The 13157-nt window shown below is 41.2% G+C and overlaps 1 protein-coding gene across 1 annotated transcript; it reads right to left on the bottom strand.

The window, feature by feature from the left end:
* Nucleotides 1-8353: 8353 nt before the first annotated feature.
* On the bottom strand, nt 8354-12848 carry LOC129849608 (piggyBac transposable element-derived protein 4-like). The gene is made up of 2 exons (XM_055916425.1): nt 12740-12848; nt 8354-10663 (listed from the first exon to the last, which is right to left on the bottom strand). Exons 1-2 carry the CDS (start codon nt 12823-12825, stop codon nt 9160-9162), a joined length of 1590 nt encoding a protein of 529 aa, XP_055772400.1. The 5' UTR covers nt 12826-12848; the 3' UTR covers nt 8354-9159.
* Between the last annotated feature and the right edge of the window lie 309 nt (nt 12849-13157).

Consider the following 13157-nt stretch of genomic DNA (forward strand, 5'->3'; position numbering starts at 1 on the left):
AGATTTCATTCTGGTCTGTCTTAAAATAAACACCGTCTTTGGCAGGAGGAAAACCAAACTTGGACGAACCAAAGACGTCCAAACCAGCAAGTCGACTCCTCCGCTCCCAGATTGGAACGAGTTTTACCAAGTTAGGAAGCCTGAAAATACATGAGGGAATAGATACAGGGCAGAAGCCTTTCCATTGCTCCCAGTGTGGGATGAGTTTTAAGCGGTTAGACACCCTCAAAGCTCATGAGCGTATACACACAGGGGAGAAGCCTTACAAATGCTCAGAATGTGGGAAGAAGTATAACTCATTTCACTCACTTAAAAGTCATGGGAGGATTCACACAGGGGAGAAGCCTTACCTCTGCTCCCAGTGTGGCAAGTGTTTTAACTGGTTAGGGGCCCTGAAACAACATGAGAGAATACACACAGGGGAGAAGCCTTACCACTGCTCCCAATGTGGAAAGAGTTTTGGTAACTTTGCAAACATGAAAGCTCATGAGCAAATACACACAGGGGAGAAGCCTTACCACTGCTCCCAGTGTGGCAAGAGTTTTACCCTGTCAGGGGCCCTGAAACGACACGAGAGAATACACACAGGAGAGAAGCCTTACCACTGCCCCGAATGTGGAAAGAGCTTTAGTCACTTTAGAAACATGAAAGCTCACGAGAGAATACACACAGGGGAGAAGCCTTACCACTGCTCCCAGTGTGGCACGTGTTTTAACCGGTTATGGGGCCTGAAAAGACATGGGAGAATACACACAGGGGAGAAGCCTTACCACTGCTCCCAATGTGGCAGGTGTTTTAGCCTGTTAGGGGCCCTGAAACGACACGAGAGAATACACCCAGGAGAGAAGCCATGAGACTGCACACAGGAGAGAATCCTTACAAATGCTCAGACTGTGGGAAGACATATTACTCATCAGTCACGAATAATTACTTCTGGTGTGAATATTGATATTTTACATCAAATTGACTTAAAATTCATCGGAGAACATACACAGTGCTCCAATTGTCTTATATTGTTGACTGAGAATGTGTTTAACTGTCTTTACCATATGAAATCAAATGGTACAAAGTATACTCAAACATATATTTTTATGTTATTATTAGAAAACATGAAGTGAATATAGAGTAAATCAGATTCCATGTGTTTAAATGTTCCTTTTTTAAACTCTGTGTTTGTGTTTATCTGGGTGTCTTTCCTCCAGCACTACAGATAATCAAGTGATATTTGGATGTGATGCATTTGTTCCGTTGTTTACATTTGCAATGTTGGGCCACTGATGATTTAATGAAATGAAAATGTTCACAGACTCTGTAATGCAAAATGTTAATTGTATGTGTCCACATATCTGAGTATGTGACTTGTGGCGGATGAATCAGAATTAGTTGGGTAACATAGATAATTAAGATGTCTTATCTGCATAATATGCTGATGTGATATACTTGTTATTAGAATGTATCCCTTCGGACTCTGGTGATGGCAGTTGCACTTCTTCCCTCAGCTGGGGCTCAGTCACCTGGGGCCCAGAGAGGGGAGAGGTCAGGCTTGTCTTTCACATGTCCCTGGTGCTATGCAGAATATCAGGAAGGGAAGAGGACAGGAGGGAACATTGTCTTCATATGTGAATGTATCTGTTAAACTATGTGAAGGGATGGTGTGATTAATGGGGAACCAATTACTGGTTTCCACAATGTCTGTGCGCAAGTCACTCCCTCCTTTGGCATTGGGGGGAGGTGTATGGCAGTGTCTGGAACCATTGTATGTCCTCTCTGATGTTGCACTTATCCTGGGATAGTGTATGACCTAGAGGCTCACTCCCCTCAGTGAGCTTGTCCAGGAGTGGGGTCAAGAAGGGGTGTTACTTGAGATGGGAGTATTTAGAGTTGACAATTGAGTTATGCCATTGGATGAGTTGGTGTTTTTGTGCTATGAAGTACCAGGAACGAGATTAGAACCTCGTCTTAGGGACCAAACTGAATGATAAATTATGGTGAATGCTATCTGGCTACGGGATACTCCTTTCTCATAATAAAGTCTCACTTTGTAAACTGTTCCTAATATCTGTGGTTTATGTCGACTAGGGGGTGGATCTTTGCTATAAAAGATCTCAGTAGCCATTGTGTTGCCACTCTCAACGGTTCATTAGAAACAGTGAATTGTTGAAAGTCATTGCAAAGATCTTATTATTAAAGATGTAGTTTAAGTATAACTCTGATTGGTGTGTGAAGTTTGTCTCTCCTCATTTGGTAATACAGAAATTAACCACCACAGACTAACCTTGTGAAACTGACCTATTATAATCTCCTGTTCCTGGGAGTATCATCCTGCGTTGCAAACCAGTTTGCACCTGTGCCCTTTGTATGAATAATATCCCACCCAGGAACAGGAAACTATAAAGATATGTGCTCATCACCCAATGCTTCAGGAATTCAGACTGTCTACACTGCGCTGTGTAACTCTGTTATTCTCTCTGAGCTCAGAAATAAAGAATCTTGGTTTGACTTGGACTCCAGCAGATCCTTATTTTATAATATCCACCACAACTCTCCCACGGATTGCTGTTTATCATTGTCTCAATGAAGAGTTCTTTGTTTTCTTTTCCTGGGGTCATTTACAAGTCTCCCACTGGTTGAATAAATGTTGTTTCCACGTCATTTCAACAAAACAAATACATGTGATGACGTTTGATTAATGTGGAAAACTGATTGGATTTGTAAAAAGCCATGAACATCAGGTATGTTTTATTTTCACGAACTGGCAACCTAAATCCAATGACAGGTGACATTTTGTATTGATTTCATGTTGAATTCACTTTAGTTGAGGACTCAAAGAAATGTAAAGAGAAACTAGACGTTCAACACGTCTGTGCCCAGTGGGCTGGTTTGAATACGTAGCAGGTGTTGGATCAATATCCACCTTAGTTGCTAAGTTTCCATGCAATTTGCGCCAGATTTCCATGTGAATATTCTCAAATCTGCATAAAACAGTAAACACATTTTCCCACCAGAAATGTTTGCATCAAACTGACTTATTGTGGATAAAAGGCTTTGCGTTATGGCGTAGTGCACAAGAAGAATAACGTTTGCTGTTAAATTCCCATGTACCAAATGAAAAATACAAGTTAAATTGGTTTCCATCACATTTTCAACTCCACCGATGGTTTTAAAAACTTGCGTAAAATAGAAAACGTGCTCTTGTCCCGTGCACTGTAGCCTGCAGCTCACATATACAGTGTTGGTAGGCTACCTACATGATGAGATTATTATGGATAAGAGAGATATTATTTTATTTGTCAAATGGTAACCAAGCATCGATCATCATGTCACCAGAGTAAGACCATCAAATTGTATTGGAAAGGAGCATCAAGCTCGTCACTTGCAGTTTCACCACCCTGTGAAGTTCATAACTTATTTCATCTGTAGCCTAATAAACTGCATGGGTTCCTAAGTCGTAGAGGGAGGACCACACAACATATCATCACGTGACTCCAAGTTAACTAAGATGTGATGGTTATTATATAAATATTTGCGCATAAAGGAGTTTCCACCTACATTTCGCGTTTATACATTTTTACTGACACAAAAAGACCCCACCATGTCAAACGAACTAACAAATCGTCTGTCTGCATTAATACAATTGTAAAGGCATATCCTGTTTCCGTCAGCCCGGTCATTACTTTTGAAATGGTTGGATCAATATCCACCTTCATGATATGGATGAAGCCTGATTTGGAATGTCTGAGTAGTTCTATCTGATGTCATAATACCCCTCTTAGGGTGGCTTTAAATAAATAGGATTATTAATCATAAACTCCTACAGATACAATACCCTGCAGCTTTGACGTCAAGAAGAGAATGGTCTGATGGGTGGTGGTGCTACTCTATAGGTAAGGCTGTCCAATATGAATGTTCAATACACACAATAGGTTGATCAGTAGCCAGTTAGCTAGCTGCTCCATCTTAACACAGCTAGTAAGTCTGTACAGTCCAATGAATGTTCAATTCTCACAATAGGTTGACTATGGAGGTGATGTACCACAGTCAAAGTCCTGCAATAAAAGCTAAGACGCTAATATTTGTGTAACCTATACACAGTTGTGTTCTGTGGTTGTCACTGAGTTGGCTGATGTCCCATTTCATGGGGTCACTCCACAGTTAAGGCTGAACAGTGCCTATAGAACATCTACACGCCTTTTAACTTTTTGGCACGTTTTGCTCCTTAAAATTAAATCTATAAAGGGATTAAATTAGATTTAATAGAAAATGTTGAACAATTTTTTTGTTTACATCATAATTGGATAAGTCCGTCCCCCGTCCAAGTTAATACTTGGTGGAAGCCATTACAGTTTCATTAAGATTCCACCAACTTTGTGCAAAATACATCCATAGTTTTTGTCAAAACTGCTCATTGCTGGACAGCGATATTTAAACCAGATGTTTTTTTTCAGTACATTTAAGTCAGGACTGAGATCAGACCACTTAGGAACACTCAACAAGTCTCGCCATTCTGGTGTGTTTTTTGCATAAAAAATTGTGTAATTGCAGAAACATAAAACCCTATCCCAGCCCTCCAGGCCTGGTGGTGGCAGCAGTGTAAACATCTGTGTAATTGTCCTTCAGAAAAATAAACAATGTGGCAGGGTTTCAGAAGACTGAGGTGGGTTTTAACTTTTTACCTGGGCTTTGCTCCTTTCATATTTATTTTGATCCTGACAAACTCCCCAGTCCCTGCCGGTGACAAGCATACCCATAACATGATGCTGCCACCACAATACTTATTGTGTGGTTAATGTGTGGTCTATCTCCAGATCATCAGACTGTTAAATAGTCACCTCTAGCCGGCCTCCGCCCAGTACCCTGCCCTGAACTTTAGTCACTGTTACACTGCCGTCTACCACCCAGTACTCCACCCTGTATTCTAGTCCAGGCTCATCCTATATAAATACTGCTGTACACACCTTTTCTATTCATATACAGTCCATAATGTCTATACACACCATCATATACATTGTAAACTAACTGTATATATATTTATATTCCGGACTCTGACATTGCTCGTTCTACTATTTCTATATTTCTTCTTCCTTGAAGTAAATTGTGGGGATTTGCATGTATTGTTTTGTATTGTTAGATATTACACCACTGTTTCAATACAACAGGGATGACATCAGAGAAATATGTGTATGAGACCAATAACATTTGATTTGATCTGGTCAGAGGTGTGCAGACAACAGATGGTGTTTATGGTGCAGAGGACTGTGGACTCAGTGGAGGACATCCCAGCCACTTGGCAGTGTTGACACTGTTACTTCCTACCTGACTGGTAATAGGACTTCACTGCTACTTCCTATCTGACTGGTAATAGGACTTCACTGCTACTTCCTATCTGACTGGTAATATGAATTCACTGCTACTTCCTATCTGACTGGTAATAGGACTTCACTGCTACTTCCTACCTGACTGGTAATATGACTTCACTGCTACTTCCTATCTGACTGGTAATAGGACTTCACTGCTACTTCTTATCTGACTGGTAATAGGACTTCACTGCTACTTCTTATCTGACTGATATTAGGACTTTACTGCTACTTCCTACCTGATTGGTAATAGGACTTCACTGCTACTTCCTACCTGACTGGTAGTAGGACTTCTATTTATACAATCAATCAAGCAAATTTGTATGGCCTTTTTTTTTTTACTTCCGCAGTGGTCACAAAGTGCTTTTACAGTCATCTGGCCCAGAAACACCTTGGACATACAGGGCACCACTGCTCCTGCCTTTCTCCCTGTGTGATGTCATATCCTTTTCCTGTTAAGGCACCTGACCAGCTGAGTGCAGGTGGGCTCTCCTGTGAACATGGGGCTGAAGATCAGACAGTGAAGAGACTCCGGGGGCGGTGATGAAGGCTGTAGAAATGAAGATATAAGATAGCATAACTTCCTGTGGGCAGTGTAGCATAACTTCCTGTGGGCAGTGTAGCATAACTTCCTGTAGGCAGTGTAGCATAACTTCCTGTAGGCAGTGTAGCATAACTTCCTGTAGGCAGTGTAGCATAACTTCCTGTAGGCAGTGTAGCATAACTTCCTGTAGGCAGTGTAGCATAACTTCCTGTAGGCAGTGTAGCATAACTTCCTGTAGGCAGTGTAGCATAACTTCCTGTAGGCAGTGTAGCATAACTTCCTGTAGGCAGTGTAGCATAACTTCCTGTAGGCAGTGTAGCATAACTTCCTGTAGGCAGTGTAGCATAACTTCCTGTAGGTAGTGTAGCATAACTTCCTGTAGGTAGTTTAGCATAACTTCCTGTAGGCAGTGTAGCATAACTTCCTGTAGGCAGTGTAGCATAACTTCCTGTGAAAGTAGTGACATGGAATGAAAAGGTGTGGTATTTACTTCTGAGTATGTCCAATGTATATTTTGTGATCAAAATCTACTATAAAATGATAGTTTTCTTAGTTTACCAAACTTAATTGCCAATCAACATTCCCAGCATGAACAGCAGCCTCGGAAACAAATTCGTATTTCCAATGACAGCATGGCAAAATGCCTCCTATGGGGCAGTAAACACAGATTTGGTTATTTTGAAAATACTTTGTATTAAGTTGTTAGCAAGAATAAACAATGTAATTAACATTTTCCCAAACTGCGTCACCCAAACTAGTCAGCAGATGATTCTTTCAAGTTGTTTCTTGCGTGACGTATAATCTAGTCGACGGGACCGTTCGACACAAGGCTACTGATTCAGACAGATCAGCAGCTTACTAGCCAACGTTCTATTATGAAAACAGGTACATTCTGAAAGGTTTTGATGTGATAACAAAAATGTTATTCACGTCTGAATTCAGGATAATACTGTTTGTTTTATTTGACTTAAATGTTATTATTTATGTATCATACTATGCGAATACACTACCAAGCAATGCAAGTAGATATTTGGAATTAACCCCAAAGAAGGTTTTGATCAAGAATTTATTTAAAAAAACAGTACGATCAGACTATGCTTCCTATTCAGGCATCATATAACGCACAGCCACATGCAAATACATCAACTTCACCAATAAAACATTGACAACTTTAACATGACTACTGGTGATGTCATTATTTTCGTCACCATCCATCACTGGTTAAATTGCATTATTATTCTTTGTACATGGTGTGCCCGCCTCCTGAGTCTGACTAGAAGTCCACTCGGAATACCTCTTCTCTGCCGTCGGCGGCGAGCCCTGGGGGCTACGATCAAAGGATCACATTCTAAAAAGTCGTATTCCAGGTCGTAATGCTGGTGAGTTACCGCCGCTCTGATATCCAAATGTTATTTCCACTGTATGTAATAACACAACAAACGTTCTGGGCTAATAGAAATAACAGAACACTGCAAAGTTGCTGAGGAGCCAGAAGCAGAGTTTAGAACATGTCTCTTGGGAATATTTTAACTTGGCACATACAGTATTCAGACCCCTTGACCTTTCACCGTACAGCCTTATTCTAAAATTGATTAAATCGTTTTTTCCCCTACACACACAATACCCCATAATGACAGAGCAAAAATAGGTTTGAATTTTTTTGCAATTTTTGTGGTGTTGTGAACATTTATAAATGTACACTGACACATCGCGACCCACAATTAACAGGGTCGCAACCCATACTTTAAGAAAGGCGGTTGTAGGGTCATACCCAAGACTCGAAGCTGTAATCGCTGCCTAGGGTGCTTCAACAAAGTACTGAGTAAAAGGTCTGAATACTTATGTAAATGTGATATTTTAATTTTTAATGTTAACCTGTTTTTACTTCGTCATTATTGGGTATTTTGTAGATTGATTATTTTAAAAATATATATTTTAGAATAAGGCTGTCACGTAACAAAATGTGGAAAAAGTCAAGGGGCCTGAATACTTCCGAAGGCATTGTATTTGCACCCTCTGAACTAACCCTACAAAAAAAGACTAAAATCCAATTTATGCTTTATCCAAAAATTTGGTCTCAGCCTCCAGAGGCCAAATGGAGCTCCGTACTGCACCGCCAAGCACCTCCCAAATGTTGTACCAATGCGGACAGCTCTGTATAGCTTCTCATTGACATGATTGGTCAATGCGGCAACTTCAGGAGAGTAATGGCACAATCAGTGAAAGCCAGCAGGAGAGGGAGGAGAATGGTTGGGTCAGGTTAAAACCTCTTCCGGATTGGACCCCTCATCTCAATTTCCACCTAAAATTACCCAAATCTAACTGCCTGTAGCTCAGGACCTTAAGCAAGGTTATGCATATTCTATACTATTTGAAAGGAACACTGAAGTTTGTGGAGATGTGAAATTAATGTAGGAGAATATAACACAGCTGGTAAAAGATAAAAACAAAAAAATACATGTTTACAATTTTTATTTGATAATCTTTGAAATGCAAAAGGACATACATTGATATAGGACGCTGGGGGTCAGTTATTTGTTGTCCACAACAGGGCAACAGTACATGTTCAAAGTCAGACTGATAACGTCAAGAATGAGCGAGTTAAATGACATTTAGTATGAAGTCACCCAGGTGTCCCACACCAGTTGCCCAAATGGCCAAATTGATTTTTTCAAGAAAATAACTACATAGAAGATACAAAAATGCTACGCTAATAAAAAATACAAGTCTACACACTCCCAGGAATGTCATAAATGATGGATCATTAGCTTCCCTACATAAAAGGTACTAACGGGAAATGTGACAAGAATGCTGATCCAATATCTCCAAACACAGAAGTGAAACATTTAAGGGCCAAGTTAGCAGCCCACAGTGATCAAATGTCACTGTTGAACAACACCACAAACCACACAAAGTTAAAAAATAAAAAATAAAAAAACAATTTGAACACTTTAGAATGACAGTATTTGGAAGACCCTCAGTCCTCTACACAATATCGTGCTGCTGATGCCAAGTCCCAAAGCAGTCTCTTTCTGCTGTAAAGCAGAGGCAAACCGAACAAGTCGTGCAGGTGATGGGGGACTTCATGTGACAAAGAACACAAAGACGCCTCCATGCTGTGGCCTTTTTGCCCCGAGGCACATTCATGCCTGCAGTTATGAATTCGGGCATGTGAACAAAACTGGTGGCAGGAGCAGAAGGGACAGAGGTAGAGGGGTCAGAAAGTGCTGCAGTGGACTTTGTGCCGTAGCCAGCAAGCTCCTAGATGAGCAGCTTTCTGAAGGCTAGCTGTGTCATGGAGGTCTGTCCAGAGCTCTTAGCCATTTCCTTCTGGAGGACGAATGCATTCACCACAGCAATGTCTATGAAATGATAGAACAATGTTCTGTACCATTTCGTTGTCTTGTGGAGAACATTGTAGTCGCCTATCAGAGCGTCTGACAGGTCCACACCTCCCATGCTCTTGTTGTAATCCTTCACAGCAGCAGGAATGGGAACATTTTTAGTGGTCTGTTCCCCATTAGCGTCCTTCACACGCCTGACTACGTGATCGCCACTGAAGGATTTGTGGATACTGGAGCACATGACCACCTCTCTGGTATCCATCCACTTCACAAAGAGCAGGTCATCTTTACGAATCCATCGCATGGTACCCCTATCAGCCCGCTTTGGCATGTCGTTTACTTTTGTTTTGGGAAAACCCACTCTGTTGGGACGAATGGTGCCACAACCCCACACATTCAGCTTCCTCAGGTCTGTGAACAGGGTAGGGCTTGTGTAGAAGTTGTCCACAAACAGTTTGTAGCCCGTCCCCAGCAGTTGAAAATCGAATAATTCCATAACGGAATCATAACTAAGTCCCTTACCGGTGGCTGAGATGGATTTCCCCTCGTAAACAAAAAAATTCCAAGTGTAGGCACACACAGAATCGTCCAAAACAAACAGTTTGTACCCCCATTTTGTCGGCTTGTTACTCATATATTGTTTGTAGCCAATTCTAGCCTTTGAGGATACCATCCTCTCATCTATGGACAGGTTCTGGTTGGGCTGAAAATGGGTCTTGCAAGCCTCAACCATGCTGGGGTAGAGAGGTTTGATTTTGCAGAGCCTATCAAAGCTTGCTGTGCCTCTCTTCTTGTCATTGTCGTCGTCAACTTGTGGGTCACTGATATGAAGCGCCTGCGAGATAGTCAGAAACTTTTTAGAAGGCATGACAGTGGAGGGGAAAGGCAGTTGGTAGAGTGTTGACGTTCTCCAGTAGTCCTTGAGGTTTTTACACTTCACAAACCCCATGTAAATAACCAGTGAGATGTAACAGTACAGGTCTTGGATGGAAATGGGCTTCCATGCCTCTTTCTTATCTGCTTGTGTCTTAGCCCCATACTTGTTGGTGTTAGAAACCAGCAAATCAAGAACTGACAAGGAGAAAAACATCTGGAAAAGATGAAGGGGGCTGTACTTTACAGTCTTGTCCAGCTGAGGTCCTGGATGCCTTTTCGGTCTAAATGTTGGTGGAAGTGGCTCCACATCATCTTCTAGCACAGTGTGCCAACGGTCCTCTGCCTCAGTGGTAGTTGTCGCTGGTTCACTGGCCCTCCTCCGCTTCTGGGCTGACCTCTTCACACCTCTAGATGGCCGGGCGGGGGAAGGTGTGGAGCAGGAGACAGCAGGGGTCCGGCTGGATGAACCAGCTTCAGTGTCTGAATTAGTGGGGGATGGACACCTTGACATTGTGGGTTCCCATTGTTCATCCGAGTCCCTGGCACTGTGTAAGAAAAAACAATCAGTAAGAATACTTCTACAGATGAGCCCTGTATCGACACGTAAAATAAACAGATGTCTATTATATAGAGTAGAGGGAACATAATCACGACGGTGAAGTGTGTGTTTATCAATGGTGAATAAGGCTGGTCAGGGGAGAACGGCTCATAGTGGTGGCCGGGGTGAGGTGAGTGGAATGGTATCAAGCAACATGGTCTGTTTGGTGCTGTTCCATTCTACTCCATTCCGGCCATTGTTGTGGGCAGCCCTCCCCTCAACAGCCTCCAATGGCTATTTATATAACAATGGAATGGAGTGAATGGAACAGCACCAAACAGATCATGTTGCTTGATGATGTGGAACCTCGGGGCGATAAGGTAAGGTAACCCTAGTGGTTAGAGCGTTGGGCCACTAACCCAAAGGTTGGTGGATCGAGTCCCAGAGCTGACAAGGTAAAAATATGTCATTCTGCCCCTGAACAAGGCAGTTAACTTCTCTTGGGTAGGGGGCAGCATTCGGAATTTTGGATGAAAAGCATGCCCAAATTAAACTGCCAGCTACTCATCCCCAGAAGATAATATATGATTATGATATATTTGGATAGAAAACACTGAAGTTTCTAAAACTGTTTGAAACATGTCTGAGTATAACAGAACTTATTTAGCAGGCGAAACCCTGAGGACAAAGCATTCAGATTTTCTTTTTGAGGTCACTCTCTTTTCAATGAATTTTCATTGGGAAACCAGATTTCGAAGGGACATTCTTGCAGTTCCTACCGCTTCCACTGGAAGTCTTTAGAAATTGGTTGAGGTTATTCCTTTGTGTAATGAAGTACGGCCATCTTGAAGGAGGGTCACTCGAAGTGTCCTGTTTGTTAGAAGCGCGTGACCAGAAAGCTAGCTACAGTTGGTTTTAATCCTGTATTTAACACAGATCATCCCATCTTCAATTTTATCGATTATTTACGTAAAAAAATACCAAAATATGTATTACAAAGGTAGTTTGACATTTTTTGCCAAAGTTTACAGGTAACCTTAGATATTTTGTAGTCACGTTTCACAAATTGGAACCGGTGTTTTTCTGGATCAAATGCGCCAAATAAATGGACATTTTGGATATACATCGACGGAATTAATCGAAAAAAATGACAATTTGTGATGTTTATGGGACATATTGGAGTGCCAACAACAGAAGCTCGTCAAAGTTAAAGCATGAATTACATTTTTATTTCTGCATCTTGTGTCGCGCCTGCAGGGTTGAAATATGCTTCTCTCTCTTTGTTTACTATGGTGCTATCCTCAGATAATAGCATTGTTTGCTTTCACCAAAAAGCCTATTTGAATTCTGACATGTTGGCTGGATTCACAACCAGTGTAGCTTTAATTTGGTCTCTTTCATATGTGATTTAATAAAAGTTAGATTTTTATAGTAATTCATTTGAATTTGGCGCCCTGCATTTTCTCTGGCTTTTGGCCAAGTGAGACAGTAGCGTCCCGCCTAAACTCAGATTTTTCTATATAAATATGAACTTTACCGAACAAAACATACATGTATTGTGTAACATGAAGTCCTAGGAGTGTCATCTGATGAAGATCATCAAAGGTTAGTGATTCATTTTACCTCTTTCTGCTTTTTGTTACTCCTCTCTTTGGCTGGAAAAATGGCTGTATTTTTCTGTGACTTGGCTCTAACCTAACATAATCGTTTTGTGTGCTTTCGTCGTAAAAGCTTTTTGAAATCGGACACTTTGGCTGGATTTACAACAGGTGTATCTTTAAAATAGTGTGAAATACTTGTATGTTTGAGGAATTTAAATTATGGGATTTCTGTTTTGAATTTGGCACCTGGCAGTTTCACAGGCTGTTGACGAGGTGGGACGCTACCGTCCCACATACCCTAGTGAGGTTAACAAGAAATTTGTGGAGTGGTTGAAAAACGAGTTATAATGACTCCAACCTAAGTTTATGTAAACTTCGACTGTGTGTATAAATAAATATAAATAAATAAAAAAGATCAAAATGAATATGCGACCATTTAAACAACTGCATTAGCATGGGAAGCAAAAACCTATTTTACTTACTGGTCTAAAAGTGGATCTTTTCCTTCCAAAAACATTTCTTCCGCGCTGGAATCATAACTGTGGTCACTCACAGAGTCCTCATCCATTCCTTCTGTGTCACTCTCCTGGTCAAATTCTGCAATAATATCATCAAAATGTTTATACTTGGACTGAGATTTAGCTTTTCCACTCTTAGTAGCCATGTTTAACTTTTTCAGATTTGAGAAGTTTGTAGAAGAGAAGGAACTGCTGTGAAACGTAAACTACAGTGCGTCCTGTTTCCTTTCACCAGAGAATGAACTCTGTTGTGCACAGCTCTAGCATGATGGCTGTTTGTCCTACAAACGGCATTCACATACTGCTGGAAAGCCCAGCTCATTGGCTATCTAGCTAGGTTTCAAAACGATAGGTGGTCATTGGACCAAGACCCTTCATGGGC

The sequence above is a fragment of the Salvelinus fontinalis genome, unplaced genomic scaffold (genome assembly GCF_029448725.1).
Source record: "Salvelinus fontinalis isolate EN_2023a unplaced genomic scaffold, ASM2944872v1 scaffold_1566, whole genome shotgun sequence".
NCBI lineage: Eukaryota > Metazoa > Chordata > Actinopteri > Salmoniformes > Salmonidae > Salvelinus > Salvelinus fontinalis.

Bases quoted from the DNA above. Each gene is read 5' to 3' on its own strand.
- LOC129849608 (XM_055916425.1), bottom strand. From the start codon at position 12,825: ATGGATGAGGACTCTGTGAGTGACCACAGTTATGATTCCAGCGCGGAA. The intron at 10,664-12,739 runs GTAAGTAAAATA...TTTCTTACACAG, and splicing joins AAAGATCCACTTTTAGACCA to TGCCAGGGACTCGGATGAAC.